Genomic DNA, 17,829 nt, shown 5'->3' on the forward strand with positions numbered 1-17,829 from the left:
GACATGATGTAAACTAGTGCTCACCCCAATCAGAAGGGTGCTCATAGAAAGCAAAAATCATTTCGTCTTTGGACACAGTCCGTAGACGCTCACAACTGGGATAGTCAGGATGCGCAACCCTCGGTACTTGGAGCACATCGGATACCAACTCCGGTGTGACGACTATGCGCGTACCTCGAACGTGAGTGAGAAAGAGAGGTACTGAATAATCAAATCCATGCATGTTGGAGTAAAACTCCTGGATCAGCACGGAAGGACAAGTGACCGGGACGTCACACAGTGACTCCCATTCCTGTTGTGAAAGACATCGGAAAGGTCGGTGTCGGCAAAGTCCGCCAGAACAACTTGGCGTTTCGAATGAACACCTCGTTTAGAGAAGTTCTCCAAGAAGTCCTGATGGGCTTTCTCATCATGGAACCGAACAGAAAGAGGAGTAGGATCAGTAGATGAGGAGGCCCTAGAACGAAGAGGGTTTTGGGTCGGAATAGACTTACGTTTTGGTGCCATAGACACTACTAACATAAACAGACAGAGAGGGGGAAAAAGAAACACTCAGAAAAGTCCCAAAACCAATTCAAAGATAACAAGTATATTGAAGAGAGAATGTATGCATGGGGAATGCATGAACATGGAACATGCAATATGAAAAACATCATGGGCTCAGCCCAATCCAATTCTACCAACACACAAACATATTGCACACATCTAAATGCATGAGAATATCGTTAGAATTCGAATGAGATGCAATGCATGGAGTTTCTAAGATCAAATCTACAAGACCTATCCCAAAAATTTCAACAAGAACTCATCAATTTTGAAAAACCCCAAAATTTTTCAAAAACTCCAAAACCTAGGTTTCAAAAACATGAAATGCATGAAGAATGAAGGATAAGAAGCTTACCAAGTGAAGAAAAACTTGAAGAAGCTTGAGAAAACCTTGAGAAAAGGATTTGGAGTGAGAGAGAGAGGTTTGGAAGGTGAAAAGACAAAAATGTCGAAAGAGAGATCGAGAGAAATGAAAACCAGATCGCGCAGAACAGTTATATATAACCTCAGTAAATCCTGACAGATACAGATATCGAGAGGTGTCGAGACATCTGTCGAGGTATGTGTCGAGAAATACAACGTCAACAGATCCTGCTATCGAGAGGGTGTCGAGGAACACGATAGGACACGAGAATAGATGCTCGATCGATCCACCAGGTGTCGAGAAGCTATCGAGAGGACATAAGGTTTCTTGATCGATCCAGAAGGTGTCGAGAAGCTATCGAGATTGCGAGAAGAAAAATCTGAGAAGCTCGACAAATAGCCAGGTGTCAAGGAGGTATCGAGGAGGTGTCGAGCCAACTTTTCAAAACATTTTTTCGAGAAGGGAAAAACACAAACATGAATGCAATCACGCATGCAACTTAACCAATGATCCAATCAACATATTAGACTCTCAAAATCATTTCTCAACAACAATTTTAAGCATAGGGATCTCAAAATACACACTCACACACTAAACAAGTCTAACTGATTTTATATTTCAAAAACAAGTCAAGGTAGTTTAGTGAGCATACATCAACACATATAAACCTTGTGATGGCCAAATCACATTGTACCTGCACATGTATCAAGAGTAGCAAAGAATATTGCATGTTATGTGTGAAAACATCGCAAGATTGCATAAGTGTCTCTATGTTATGACGATTTGAGATATAAGAAAATCACTTTAACTCACACACAATCATAACTATTTGATGAGGACTATCACTTTTGAAGTACATCCTATAACTCCCATATCTCCTAGAAAACATGCTTGCAATCATATTTAAAGCATTTTTGATCTTTTTGACTTTATTTTCTTTGCATATTTTCTTTTTATTAAGCAAATCATGCATAGGTCTATAAAAGAGAGAGAAGAGATACCCAATTATGTTGAGCTTTTGACATTGCACTTTTGCTATGCCGAAGCATACAGATGTCATGTCATGATTGGCGAGTAACAGTGGTGAGATGATTATTTATGCCTTTCTTTTAGGATTTTCTAGTCCTATCCGTCAAAAAGAGTGATACGAGTGTTAAGTTCAAGAGATCACTTAACCGTACTCATCACAAACAAAGAACCACAAAGCTCACTTGCTTAGTTGTGCATAAGAATGCTCATCTAAGCTACAAGAGATACAAAGTTTAGAAAACTTTATTTCAAAGGCCATTTTAAGGTTCATAAGAATCGATGTACACAAACACACACTGTTTTTGTATTTTTCAATTTTTTTTTATTTGAAAAAAAAAACAAAACTGAAAACACACAAGCAAAAACATGTTAAACAAAGCAAAGCAATGCATAAAACTAGACTGACTTAAAAACATTAAAGCAAAACACACAAGTAATGCAAAAACTAAAACAAGAAGGGGAGAGAGAGAAAAAGTGAATAAATCACTTGGAACATTTTTCCTTCCATACTTTGGAAGAACCTTTCCTCTTAGAAAACCCTTGAGCCGGTGATGAGGGGGAAGGATTGAAACCGTTCAAGTTTGAAAGGAACATGAGAGCTTTGAGAAGATATCCAAGAGGAGCAAGAGAGGTTTGAAGCTGATTTTGGTTCCCAGATGCTATCATGCCATTGCTCTGTTGAGTGGCTAACCACTTATAGCAATTTGGTCAAGTATGACCGGCAATACCACAATGATGACAGAGATGCTGCTTCTTCTATTTAGGCTTTTGAGAGTTGGCCTTCTTAGTCCTAGGGTTTTTAGTGTCCTTCTTCTCAAGCTTAGGGGGTGCTCCTAAGATAGATTTACCCTTGTCTAGGTTCTCACTTGCTAAATCAGTTTTAACATCATTATTATCAATTTTAATATTATTAGCAGGCGGAACAAAAATAGTAGTACTAGCAGAAGCAATATTAGAAGAAGAGAATTCATACCCCAATCCTGTTCGATCGGAAGCAGCTTTCTGAATGTTGAGCATCTCATCCAGCTTTGCACTTGATGCCCTCTCCAATTGAGCTCTAACTTGAAACAGCTCCGCTTCAAGTTTCTTGATCTTCTCAGCCAAGAAATTGTTCTCGAATCTCATTGCCCCAATAGTTTGATTAGCTTCATCAAACTTTGTGGGAAGTTCCTCACGGTTAAGTTCCACATCACTTAGCTTCTTGGTGGCTAGCCTATAGAGTTTCTCATGTTTCTCAGAAAGCTTATACAGTTTCTCATAGGCTGTATGGATATCATCTTGATCATCCATCTTTTCAAACTTGGATTCCACCAATTCCTCTTCTTCATCCACATCTTCAACAATCCCTTTAGGAGGATTGACAGTGGCAGTGAAGGCATTCAAAATTTTGTCATCTTCATTGTCGGAATCATTCTCAGGCTCAGTGTCGCTCAAAGTAGTAGCTAGTGCCTTGCTCTATCCAATGCTCTTGAGATATGCGGGACACTCTTGTTTCATGTGACCGAAGCCTTGACATCCGAAGCACTTAGGTCCTGCGGGAACAGTGTACTGACCGCTTTCCCTAGCATCCTTCTTCCCTTTATCTTGGCTCTTGAACTGAGAAGAACTAGATTGCCTACGGTCCTTGTCAAAGCCTTTTCCATTTGCATTTTTCATGAATTTTTTGAACTGCCTTGTGATGTAGGACTTCATTTTAGAGTCTTCATCGTCTGATGACTCATCTGTCTTACTGCTCTTGGTCTTCAGTGCCATGCTCTTGCCTTTACCCGTCTTGCCAATTCTTGTCAACCCTAGCTCATAGGTTTGTAGATTACCGACCAGCTCAGTCAGAGGAATCTTGTCAATATCCTTTGATTCCTCTATCGCCGTGATCTTGGCATGGAATCTCTCGGGTAGAGATCTGAGCACCTTCCTCACAATCTTGGGTTCAGGAATGGTTTCCCTAAGATTGAAGGCTGAGTTCACTATGTCCTTGAACTTGGCATAGAACTCATCAAATGACTCATCCTCCTCCATCTTAATTCCTTCGAAGTTTGTAGTGAGCATTTGTAGCTTCGAATCTTTGACAGCCTTTGTTCCCTTATAGGTTGTCTAGAGGATGGTCCATGCTTCCTTAGCAGTTTTAGTGGAGGATATCTTCTTGAACTCCTCATTAGTGACCGTTCTGAATAAGGCATTCAATGCTCTGCTGTTGAAGTTTTCCGCCTTGATCTTGGCTTCATCCTAATCGCTCGGCGCTTCTTTAGGCTTGGTCCAGCCTATCTCTACAGCTTGCCACACCTTCTCATCTAGAGACTGCAAGAAAGCTCTTATGCGTACTTTTCAGTATGCATAGTTAGTACCATAAAAAAATTGAGGTATAATAAGAACTAACCTCTATCCATGACAAATAGGGGTCAATGGATCACACACAAAGATAAACCCTAATCAGAGTGTGCCTGTTCTAATACCACTTGATAGGCCAAAAAACGTATTGACTCATTGTGATGGATTAAGTTGATTAATTAGTTAAGTTTATTAATTAATCAAGTTAATATGCAAAGTGTGAGGTAGCACAAAAAAATCACCAATTAAACTAAGTATGCAGTGAAAAATAAATGACTCGATGATTTGTTTACGAATGGGGAAAACCTACACGACAGAAACCCCAACGGATGATTTTAAGGTCACCACTCCCAAAACTCCACTATTATCACAACAAGTGGTTACAAGTAAAGGAATCTCAAGTATCTTATCAACCTACAGTTGAACCCTTACCCCAATACCCAATTGGACTTGTTCTGTAGTGACAATTTCTCCTTTCAATGCATGGCTCCCAAGTACGTGACTAACCAATTACGTGGATCCCAGTACGCGACTTCAATCACCAACGAGAGAAGATTGTTGGCTGCAAAGTTCTTCAATTCATCCACACAATGAAGATCAAGAAGATGTTTGGTTACAAAACCCAACGGTGCAAAGACACAGCAACTTCTTCACAAGAGAGATGAACTAGGGCAAGAACTTCGTCTCAAGTTACAATTTGCATGAACAAGGATTTCTCAATGCTTGTGCAACTTGCCACCCTTTGACGACCCTTAAAATAATCCTTTTATATGTCTAGGGTTAGGAGAAAAGAAGGCCTAAAGACACATCCACAGATTAGAATCAAAACAGAACTAGGACTCTGTTTTTCTTAAATCTCGACAGCTACAGGTGTCGAGGTGTTGTCGAGCAGCTGTCGAGCCTCGGGGCTAGACTAGCTTCTTAAAGCTCGATAGATGCAACTGTCAAGCTTTAATGAAAAGCACTTCTAAACTTGTTTCTTGGACAGACTTGCATGGCTTTAACACTTGATCTTGAAATCTTGTTTCTTGAAGCATTAACCTCATCCTAAATCTACCCAATTACAAGTAAAGTGCGTTTTGACAAAGGATTAACCAATTACATAAATAATGAATGACATATGTTCTAAACAAGTGAAACACATATGTCCTAACACTCCTCATATCAGTAATTTGTATAATTTTTTGTAAAAAAGTTTATGTTTCTAGCATTACTCTTAAAAAAAAAAAGTAATTCTACAACCACCAATTATTTTATAATATTTTTACAAAATGATGATGTGATCAACCTCTTCATGGTTTTCATCTAAATCCAAAATTAATATCATTTTTTTATTTACCAATAACTACTCACCATATCAACAGTTTGTAAAAAAATTTGTAAAAAAAGTTAGCATCTTTAGCACTACTCTAAAAAAAAACGTATAGGTGAGGGAAAAAAAGTGCTATATTGTGGGAGGCAAACAATTCTTTTTTTTTTTTTTTTTTTTGAGAAACCAGACAACTTTATTAAACTAAGAAAAACCAGTTAAATCAGCCTGAAAAACAGGAACTAACTGTGGTATAATATCCTCTATCCATACAAGGAAGTTTGGAATATTAACAGCAAATCTAGCTAAATCATGCACAACCTTATTACATTCTCTCCTAACATGAGAGTAACATAATTGATTAAAAAAACTAGCAGCTAAATAACATCATCAAGAAGTAAACCAAGAAGGTGACAAATATTCAGCAATACTTTTTAAAGACTGGATCAAAGTTTGAGAATCACCCTCTAAAACAGCCGAAGGAATGGCCAACTCCGAAGCAAACTGGATAGCTCTCTTGGCAGCCAATGTTTCGACTTCCAGCGGACTAAAACTCTCTGAAATTTGTTGCGACAGGAAGGCCAACACCAAACCTTGAAAGTTCCGAATCACAACGCCAATGCCAGACTTGTTCATATCAGAAAAAATAGCCCCATCGAAATTTATTTTAATCACATTAGCAGGTGGAGGCTTCCATTTCACCCGAGGTTTTGGTGCACGAGGTTTCAGCATTGGTTGAACATCATAGAACTCCTGTAAGCGATCTTTTGAAACCTGAACTAGCTGGTGCGTACTGCAATGTGGCTGATGAAGTCTGGAAATGATGCATGAAGCATACATACTTATGAATTATCATTATGGTTGAACATCATAGAACTCCTGTAAGCATATGTGTATTATCTCACCATAATGATAATTCATAAGCATGTATGCTTTATGCATCTTTTTCTTTTATATGTAGTTTGTGCTTATTTCAACTTTTCTGCAGGCTTATAGCATTACCGCTGCCAGAAAACTGGCTCAAATGGATGGTGTTCGTAAGACTCATATCACTAGCGCAGTCATTGTTTCAATCAGGCAGAACACTTCTTCACAAATGATTTGAGTATACGCATCAATAGCAGTAAAAGGGTTGTCCTGGAAATATGCATTGACATTAATATTGGCGTTTGCAGGGGCGTAGCCAAGAATTTTTACATGGGGGGCCGATTCGAAGTATTGATATAAAAAACATAAATTACAAGTCTATTGAATATGAAATTTCAATTTTGATATATCTTAAACATTAATGAACAAACAAAAACTGTCTAGATATACAAAAATATCCACACAAAAAAAACAATTCATATCAAAATCATGTCTGATGACGATTTTTTATGGAATATAATTCATCCATAATCACATAAAAAATTAAACACACAAGTATTATCATACGACATAAACCAAACAATTTAACAACACTCACAACAACATCACATGATATCTAACTAATTAAAAATAGGTAATAAATCAAAATAATTTTATCTTAGAAATTTTGTCTTCACAAAGTGCAAAGATCAAAGATGGGTGTGGGCTGTGTGTACTGCCTCTGCCTACAACTTTAGATCTTCCCTTCAAGACCGCCTTCAATAATGTATTTCTCTAAAAATAGATGAATGTCTATTAGTACCAGCAACAGGGAAACCAACCCAAAACCAAGCACAAAACAACCACCATTTTCACTGTAATAGTTGAATACTACCAACATGAAATTATCTTGTTATGTCATTATAATGGCCCATAGAGTTCATGAAATTCAACTTCTCTAATATTTTTATGTCATTTGAGGGAAGTTGAGAATTTCCAACTTCTTATCAAACACAATTCCAAATTAGATGTACATTTTTTGGTAAGTAAATTTACATTATTACATAATCATGCCATACCCACCTTTAAATACCATATATGTGCTTATAAAAAATGGGGAAGGGGAATTCCGGATTCAATTGGTTCTTTGATCCACATGGGAGATTGAGCAGTGCCACACCCACCTTTTAAATACTACGAATCACTAGCCACCATAGAATTTTAAGCAAGAGGGCTAAAGTCTTTCGCTAATATTACACACTAATACAAGTATACAACTGATGGACACAATTCTAGCCAAAGACAAAGAGTTACACATGAAATTGCCCCAAAGCAACATGATCAAATGATTCAAATCACATCACAAAGGACCTCTACTTCCTCAAAAGAAAAACCAAAAAACAAAAAAAACAAATCAGCTTGTACACAACATATATGATTCAATAGAAGATAAAAAAAGAGAATGTTTCATGAAGAATGATTCAGTGTCATTGTTCCTATAATCACAAATGATCAAGGAATAAGTCTAATGCTTAAGAAAGAGAAGAAAACTCACCAGCAGACTTTTTTCTTTGGTCAGGATTTTTTTTTTTTTTTTTCTCGGACTGTGAGAACAGGGGACTGATGGTGCTGAGTTTTAGGGCTGGTACTCTGGTAGGCAACGGAGTGGGAAGTGTATCAAAGAAGGAAGTGTATCAAAGAAGACAAAAAAGAAAGAAAGAATAGGAAGTCAAGGGAATGGGATTCGGTGGGGTGGGTTTTGAGATTGAGAGAAAAGTGTAGTTTTGTTTTTATTGTTTTTGGACTTCACTATATAAATATAGGTGGGTCAATATTTTGTTTTACTTGGAGTTGGAGTATATTAGCCCTAAAACTGAAGCTGGGGCCTGAGAAAGTGAGAATAGTAGAGATATTATGGGTATGGGGGGGCTGGATGTCATATATTGGGGGGGCCAATTGTTTTTTATGCATAGGCTAATGGATTTTTTTTTTTTTTGCAGGGGCCATGGCCCCCCCAAGCCACTACGTGGCTCCGCCCCCGCGTTTGTTCTAAGCCACCTCTCGAACTACACTCAAATCTCTGCCTAGCTAAATCTTGATATCCTAGTTCAAAGCACAGGCTTCCAGTACATCCTCATAAAAGTCGTTGTTCATCTCCTTGCCAAACCATAATTTAAGGTTAACGGCAACACAAAAAATGTATGTATATATATATATATATATTATTCGAGAATTAGCACGGATTGCGTATCATTTACATAGCTTCTACAATGTGAAAATGTGCAGATCACAGAATTTTTAACAATAAAAACTTGCTCAGATAAGTTTCCAAATATACAAGCATTATGATTTCAATCCTGAACCAGTTTTGTGGTATCAATGCAAAAGCTCTACCTACAATTACTTCAGGGAAAAATAGTAAAAAAAAACGAAGAAACACATATGGGAAAAATCTCTATCTGAAATTGCCTCAAAACAGAGTTTGAGATTGTCAAGTTGGCTGATTTATTTGCCTGAATGCTATGGATCCTTTGGTTAAGAATTAAGATTGGCTAACATACCACAGGCAGGAACTTCCATATCTTATATCCTTAACACCCTGACATTGTATCGGTAGCATAGCACCTCACTTATCTACTACCAGAATGGTGTTGCTGCACTGAGTATAGTGCAATTATAGGGTTCATGCTTTGTGTTCATAACTTCAGCCCTGCTTTTCACCAATATGTAAGGATCTCGGATGCTGATACCTTGACTTTCTTTCATGTTAGAACTTAGAACTTGGGAGGTCAATTGATAACTTCAGCCCCTCTTTTCGCCAATATGTCAGGATCTTGATGCTGATACATTGACTTTTTTTCATGTTAGAACTTAGAAATTTGAATAAAAAATTTTCCGTTGATAGCTTTGGATACAATGATTTTCTCTTTTTTGAGGCATTCACAAAAGGTTTGGATCATTAATTATTTAAAGCTTTTGAGCATGGATTTTTTTTTTTTTTTTTTTTTGGTAATGGAGCTCTTTGATCACAGCGTGACACATTCATACATTTGTAGTGGAAGTGTTGTAAAATCCTTTTTCCTGTCTCTCAACTGAAGCAGAGGTAATTTACCAACAATTTTCTTGCTTTAGCTCACGTTGCTATACCACATTACAGAGGCAGTATTTGGTAGTCCATAGATTTTAACCATACCAATTAATTTCTTGTAAACAAGAAAAGATCAGCTTCTCCAATCCAAATAGTAGTACACCAAAGTTCATGAGAGAAAAAGTTCGCAGTTATAGGTTTTGTCAAATTTGCAATTGCATTAACTGTAACTCTTTGGTTAAAATATTTCATTACTTGATGGTGTTGCCAAAGCATACACAGTATCATTCTCTAGCAATAATGCTGTTAGAAAAAATAACAATGGTGTCATCGATGATCTACAATTTATTCAGAATAATAGTTTTTCTTTCATGAATCTTGAACGTGTCAACTGTCAGAGCTGTTTGCTGGAAGTCTCATTTTGGCTGTTCAGGATGTTTTGGTTTGTAAGATGGTATCCCAAGCACTTGGAACATGAACGATTCACTGTCTGACCTTCAAGGGAGCTGCTATCATTGGTTTGCATCATAATCTTGGCCTTCGTTCAAGAAATATCCCTATGGCAGTTGCTCTTGGATGATCTCCTCAAGAATTCAGCCACCAACTTTGAGAATGAAGAGGACTTAACCTTGAGTAACTGAGCTGGGGAGTCATACTCTACGATATTGCCTGTATTAAGCAAAATATCAGCACTAATAAGCTCAAATTGTTCAAAGTTGAATCTAATATTAAGTAATTCTATAGTGCTAATTTATGTTTTTTGGATTTTAATTCGTCTGAATCTTTTATAGTTAGTGAAATTAAATATATAGTGCTACTAGTTTCTGTTCTTGTAAACAGTACGCTTATGTTTCAAACCAGGTCAATTTGTGTGTGTGTGTGTGTGTGTGTCATCTACTTGTATGCTTGCTATCAATAAAGTGACAAACTAAATATTACATTTTTAAAGCCCACTAATTGAGTTCTACCAATTTTTAAGATGGAATTAACTTTAAAGTTTATTGGATTTCCTAGATTTACCTTCATCAAGAACCAGAACCAATTCATTGTCAATAACAGTGGGTATACGATGAGCAACAGTAATGACTGTGCATCCCTTTGTCTCTTCTCTTATTGTTTCTTGAATTAAATTATCTGTTGCAGTATCTATAGAAGCAGTAGCCTCATCCAACACTAAAACTCTTCTCTTCTTGAGGAGAACCCTGGCCAGGCAAACAAGCTGCCTCTGTCCAACACTCCAATTTTCCCCATCTTCTGCCACTGCATCATTACCCACATCCAAAATGAAAATCCAAGCATTAAAAGATAAATGGCTTTGTGAAAGAGTGGGAAAAGGAAACAATAAGTTACTTTACTAAAACTTATTTACTAAGTTCTATACCCGGTGCATCAAGAAGCCTTTGGTCCTGTTTCACTATCTCTGCAAGATGACACTTGTTGATAACCTGACATATCAAGCTAAGTTAGTGAAGGAAACACCCCCACCCACCCCCCCCCAAAAAAAAAAGAGGAGAAGTTTCTGTGATACTTTTAAAAAAGTGTTTTTGAGTTCCAACCTCCCAAATTTCTTGATCCGAATGCTGTTGCAAAGGATCTAGATTACTTCTCACGGTTCCTTGAAACAATGTTGGGTCTTGCGGTATTATACCCAACCTAGACCTTAAATCCTGTAAACCTATTTTACAAATATCAACTCCATCGATCAGAATCCGTCCTCCTGAAGGCTCCACCACCCTAAAGAGTGCTTGAATTAAGGTTGACTTTCCACTTCCTGTCCTCCCCACAACTCCAATTTTCTTCTCTCCCGGGAAGGTGCAAGTGATCCCTTTTAGAACCATTGGAAGTGCAGGATTATACTGGACATGAAGGTTTTCAAGCTCTATCCTTCCATCTGTTGGCCATTCAGGCTTTGGCCTGTGATCTTCAATCACTAGGGGTGCTTCACTTGGTATATTTGTAAATTGGAGAATTTTCTCAACTGATATCATTTTGTTCTCAACATTGCACAGATTCCATATCACCCATGCTTGAAGAACATTTAGGTTCAAACCATAGGTAGCTGCCAGTCCTGCTAAGCCTGAGATGGTTCAACCAATACATTAGTATAGCATTGAAATTTAATGGATTTAGTCAAAGAACTATAAAGATAACTTGATCATTGACAAAAGGATAAGAACAGGATATGTTGGGCACTTTAGAATGGATGGTATCAAGTATCAATAGTAGGCAGAAGCATACTTAATATATGTACATTTCCACACATTATCATTGAAGGGTTTTAATCTCGAGTAGAAATAAATGTTAGATTGTCTTTCTCTGTTTGACTTGTATTTAGTTGCCAATTGCTACACTTGTTCTGTTAGTTTATAAATAAGAAGAGGGGCAGGGAAACTTACTGGGGTCAATAGCTGATCTAGCCAGGCTCACCAAGATTATCAGAACAAGGAAGAAGACAAGATTAAAAAGAAAGTTGATCCGAACACACAACCATTCCATTGTGGCAGAATTGTGAAAGGTTATACGAGAATAATCATCAATCAGGCTCAGAATTCTTGTCACAAAGCGCTCTTCCTGATTGAAACAATGAATAGTTGCTGCCCCAGAAACTGATTCTGAAAAGTGGTGCAAGATTGGAGCCTTTCGAATCCCAACCATTCGGGCTAGTTCTCTAGCAGTGGTAATGTAATAATCCTACAGAAAGGTTAAATGAACATCACAGTTTAGTGATCCACCATTGTATGAAACATGAAAATTTTTTAAAGATTAAAAGAAAATGATGCGTGCAGCATATATGTTTAAGAGTATAGTTAGATAAAACATGCTTAACCTTTTTCATTAAGAATTACGTGAAGTGTGATACTGCTGTACATATTCTTTTGAAACATATATAGCTCATATCGTAGTGAAGCTGTCAAAATGTCAAATAAAAATTTAAAACAGGATCTGTTCTTGCCTGATACCACAAAGAGATGGCAATAATTGCAAGGAAGAGAACGAAGACTAGCCAAGAGACCTGGGACATTAGGATGATGATACTTAATAGCTGAATAAGTGCAAATGCCAATCCAGCTAATCTGTAGGGAATGTCTGTGTCTACGGTGCTTTGATCTGTAGAAGACTGCGATAGTGAAAAGTAAAAAGGGGGAAGTTATTCTGGAGTTTTCATACAAACTTCATACAAAACAATATATTTTTTACTTTGAAATAAACAAAAACATACCCTACTAAGGATTCGACTTGAAGGTGTGTGGTCAAAAAAAGAAATGGGTGCTCGGAAAACTGATGTGATCATTCCACAGAAGAGACGCTGAGCAGTCTCAACAGCAATAGTAGATAGCAAAACTGCCCTTCCTAATACGAAGATTGAGCTCCCACCAGACATCAAAATGAATATCCCTATCATATGCTTTCTACTGACTCTTCCTTCTACCTCTGTTGCCCACGCAATCCAGTAATTGCTGCCCATTTGTAGTCCTTGGAAGAGAACTTGACAGAGAAGGATAACTGGAACTAGAGCTCCTTTATATGCAGAAGTAACAAAGGTCGAGTAAACACTCCATTTTACTCTACCAGTATCTGTTTCTTCTTCTTCTTCAGTTCTTGCTTTAAGTTTTCCATTGTTGATGGGACCTTCAAAATTTTCTTCTGCAACTTCTATCTGATTTATCTCATGGGATCTTGCAGTTAAGGTATTATCATCTTGGAGTAGGTTAACTTGGTTTAGTGATTTTCTATGAGCAGCCATTTGTCTAACAAGTTCACCATTCGAATCTGCCATCAGATCTTCATACCTTCCTGACTGAACAATCCTTCCCTCTTTCATCACCTATCAAAATATGCATTTAAAATCAAGTGATTAGAAGCTTGAGAGGACAATGATCATAGTTTCATAGAGGGATTGGACAAGGATTTCGATAACTTACCAAAACAAGGTCGGAAGCATCTAAAAATTCCACTTGATGAGTAGCATAGATGACAGTCTTTTGTGACAATAGTTGCATGAGACACATCTGCAAAAAAGCATTCTATATTTAATTGAAATCCACGAATGGTGCATACATAACAAACAAGAAGGTATCACACAATGAAAAAAAATGTAACTTGCCTTGAACAAATAGGTTCCAGTATGTGCATCAACAGCACTAAAAGGGTCGTCCAAGAAATAAACATCGGCATGACTATAGACAGCTCTTGCAAGTTGGATTCTTTGCTTTTGTCCTCCACTCAAGTTCATCCCCCTCTCTCCAACTAAACTCAAATCTCTGTCTTGCCAAATCTTGATATCCTGATTCAAAGCACTGGCTTCTAGTACATCCTCATAATATGCCTTGTTCATTTCCTTGCCAAACAACACATTCTCTCTAATTGTACCTGTTTGAATCCAAGCAGTTTGGGGCACGTAGGCCTTCCTTCCATAAACTGTTATTCCTCCCCCAGAAATCCTGGGAATTTCACCAAGTATACTGGAGAGAAGACTTGATTTTCCTGACCCAACCGGACCACAAACTGCAACCTTGTAACCTTTCATTATCTTCATCTTCTCCAAAATTTTGATTGTAGGTCTCCTTAATTTTTCTTCGCTTGTTTCCCAAGCATATTCCCCTATATCAAACTCAATTGCGATATTCAAAGCATTTGAAGGATGATCATGTATCAGCTTCTTTTGATCTTCTTCACCAATGAAATCTTGGATACGCTCAACTGAGACCTTTGTTTGAGCAATCATTGAAATGAGCTCTGGTAGGTTGTAGATAGGTTCATGCAAAATTCGAAAAGTGGCTAAGGCTGACAGGACTGTACCTGCTGTTAATGGCATCTTCAATACAATGCAGACACCAAAAGTGACAACTGAAACAAAAGTTGGCGAAGCCCAAAAGAGAAACACCACTGCTGAGCAAGAATACAGGTATTTTTTCAGCCAGCTTCTCTCAGTTTCCCTGAGATGTAGGAGTTTCTTTAAGAATGAGGGTTCCCATGAATGCAGTTTCAAAATTCTCATGCACTTTAAAGTCTCTACAGTCACTTTGATTCTTGAATCCTTAGCCTCCATGATCTTGGAGTGAAGCCTTTTTTGCATCTTAACCAAAGGCGTGTTGCATACCATCACCAAAAGTGTGGCAAAAAGAGCAGCAAAGGAGGGGGCAGCTCCTAGATTCCTGTAGAGGATGATCAAGGCCAGAATGACCTGGACTGGAAGCAACCAAACTCCATGAATGTGCCAGCAGAAGTCTCCAATTCTTTCAGCATCCACATTGATTAAATTTATAATTTTACCGTTGCTTAAACCAACATACTTAGTGGATATAGATTTCTTGTAAATTAATACCATTAGAGCTGCCCTTAATCGTATGCCAATTCGCTGAGCACCAAAATACCACTGCCTTTGAGTTAGTGACTCCACTGTCTTTGCAGAGAAGAAAATGAATGCAAGAATCAGACCATAGTGGGTGCCTGAATCTTCTTCCTTTCCCAGCAGGAAACTCACAAAGTTTGTGATTAGGAGAGGACCAGTATAGGATGCAATTGTGTTAACTCCTACAGGGAAGAAGAAAAAAAGAAAAAAAACAAAAGTATATTAAATATGTGGAGGAGAAAAAAAAAAAATTATTAGACTACAAGGACAGAGTGGTACCTGCCAAAGCTGCATTCATGAACAAGGGTTTCCATATGGCACAGGCTATGGCCTTTGGCAATGATGATGCTTTTCTGAGCAGTTCTTCCAGCAACAAGGAAGCATTTTCTGCTGTTTCTGATTGAGGAATTGGAGGAATATGAGGTAATTCAAGCTTTTGAACTCGACCTCTTTTAAAAATAGGGTTTAACCATTGGAAGGTAAGTTGGCTCCAAATTCCAGCATTTGTGAATGCGCCATCATCACCAAGGGAACTTTCATTTTCCTTTTGCAGTAAAGGCTCTACTATGTCACTGTGTTTCCTAGTACAACTAGTAGGAAAAGCATTGAAACAAAGAAGTATTGTGAAAGGAAAGGAAGCAAAATCAACTATATTAGGTTCTGGAAAAGGACTTGGAAAATCTATGGATTTCAAATGTGTGATAGTGTAAATGGTGAGAGATACTGAATCAACGATGAAGGAAAAGACCCACCAGAGGATAAGGGTCAATGGCCACCTTTTGTTTCCACTAAGAGTTCTATTCTTTGATAAGACTGCTACTAAAGTTGCTAAAATCCAAGTCATGAACAAGAAGACAGATTTGATAGTGATGATCCTATGATTCCAATATTCATACAAACCAAAATCAAGGTACACTATTGAGATGATGACATTGGATAGAACAGTGATCATTGTAAAAACTCCACACCCTCTAACTGGTCCATGCTCATTTATTTCACCCTCTCTCCTTTGTCTCCAAACGTTTTGCAAAACCCATGTCAGAAATGCTATGACAAATGTTAAGATGAGAATCTCCAAGGAGATATCAATGATGACTGACTCCATATTCTACAAGAGTCCCAGTTCAAGTTAGTCTTCACTAATCACAAACCAAAGACCAAAGGATGAAATACGTGGCGAAGAACTAAGAACAAAAGTGAGTCTGCAATCAACAAGACCTGCATATATAAACACCTGCATATCAATGCCATGATAATGTAATACAATGTCAAGAAAAGCAACCGAATTGAATTTGAAATATTTGTGATTAAAACAGAGGATATGGATTTAAAGAACAAGTAGCAGTAGGGACGTTTATAAGAGGAGCAACCTTCGAAAATGTGAAAGGACACACATGGCTCTTTTAAGGGCAGGGACAAGGAGTGTTGAAAGTGTTGTACACAACACTGCTACAGGTCTGAGATTCTTATAAATAAATAAACAACAATCACATAAACAGATAAACTATCTCTGTCACTTCTTCTATCTCAAAAAAAAAATTAATAAAATAAAATAAAATCTCTGTCACTTCTAATTCTGAATGGAATACTATGAATAAAAGTCAAATGGAAACCAGAATCTTAATAACAGTCATATCTATTTTCCTAAATTCAAGCTGTCACTTTTGCACACTAAGAAAGTAAGAACGTTCATGTATGTCCTCATTCCAACCTGATGCAACTCCTTTTTATTTATTTATTTTCTGAGTTTTGTATGATTTCACTGTGACACTAGAGCAAATATATGTATATAATAACCTATATATTTCAAATACTCTTTTACAGCTTATAAATGGAAAAATAATAGTGACAAGGATCATGTTTACTCATCAATTACAACATATTGCCTCAATTAATTGTGAAATTTAGTGTATTCATAACATTTGTTCTACACTATAATTAGGATTTTGAAATTTATGCATCCTTCTTTATTTCTTTCCTACGTTATTACTTATTTTTTCCTTTCTTAGCTGACATAAATTTTTAAGGAAATGTAAAGACCACAAGTGTCAACCCGAAATCTAGGAAAAACTGAAGTGTGCTCATGCTCAAGCGGACACGTGTTGAATGAGGGTAGGAGTGTGGAGAGTAAAAGCCATTCAGCTCTAAAAGAAAAGTTTTTCTAAAAAAAAAAAAAAATGTAAAAGAAAAGTGTGCATTTCTCGCAATAGGCTTGGCACGGTTTTTTTTTTTTTTTTGGCGTAAATTATAATAATAATAATAATAATAATAATTATTATTATTATACATGAAAGCTCATACTAAGAATGTTATTTTAAATATGAATCATGTTTATCTCAAAACAAAATATGAATCATGTTAATAGTGCTTTTAGGGAAATTGTTAATAATCTATTTTAGGAAAATTTTGACACCACTTTCATGTGAAATTATTTTTTTCTTTTCTCATAAAAATTTCTAAAAATATTTCATAAACCAATGTTTTTAGGGTATCTGTTAACTTTTTCTTTTAAATATTGGGTAGAAGTAAAAATTTAACAAAAACACGATCATAACCAAACCTATGGGAAATTCCAGCATTAGAATAAAAAAATGTTTTTCTTCTCAAAAAAAAAAAAAATCTTTACAGTTGAAACATATCATTTTTATTTGCAAGAATATGGCTTGTCATGCCCAGAGTACATTTTTAATTGTTAATAATCCATTTTAAGAAAGTTTTAACATAAATTTCATGTGAAATTATTTTTTTTCTTTGCTCATAAAAATTTCTAAAAATATTTCATAAACTAATGTTCTTAGGGTATCTGTTAATTTTTCACTTTAAATATTGGGTAGAACTAAAAATTTAACAAAAACATGATCATAACCAACCCTATGGGAAATTCCACCATTAGAATAAAAATGTTTTTCTTCTCAAAAAGAAAAAAAAAATGTTTACAGTTGAAACATATCATTTTTAATTGCAAGAAT

The 17,829-nt window shown here is 36.7% G+C and overlaps 1 protein-coding gene and 1 pseudogene across 1 annotated transcript; both read right to left on the minus strand.

Annotated features, from left to right (window-relative positions):
• LOC142628977 (uncharacterized) overlaps positions 1–17,829 on the minus strand; it is a 77,030-nt pseudogene that overhangs the window by 38,559 nt on the left and 20,642 nt on the right.
• LOC142627595 (putative ABC transporter C family member 15) lies at positions 10,022–16,074 on the minus strand. The gene is made up of 10 exons (XM_075801472.1): positions 15,140–16,074; positions 13,613–15,042; positions 13,431–13,517; positions 12,728–13,333; positions 12,461–12,625; positions 11,904–12,198; positions 11,064–11,584; positions 10,889–10,952; positions 10,528–10,767; positions 10,022–10,176 (listed from the first exon to the last, which is right to left on the minus strand). The coding sequence occupies exons 1-10, from the start codon at positions 15,963–15,965 to the stop codon at positions 10,052–10,054; spliced, it is 4,359 nt and encodes a 1,452-aa protein (XP_075657587.1). The 5' UTR covers positions 15,966–16,074; the 3' UTR covers positions 10,022–10,051.

The sequence above is a fragment of the Castanea sativa genome, chromosome 3 (genome assembly GCF_040712315.1).
Source record: "Castanea sativa cultivar Marrone di Chiusa Pesio chromosome 3, ASM4071231v1".
Classification (NCBI taxonomy): Eukaryota; Viridiplantae; Streptophyta; class Magnoliopsida; order Fagales; family Fagaceae; genus Castanea; species Castanea sativa.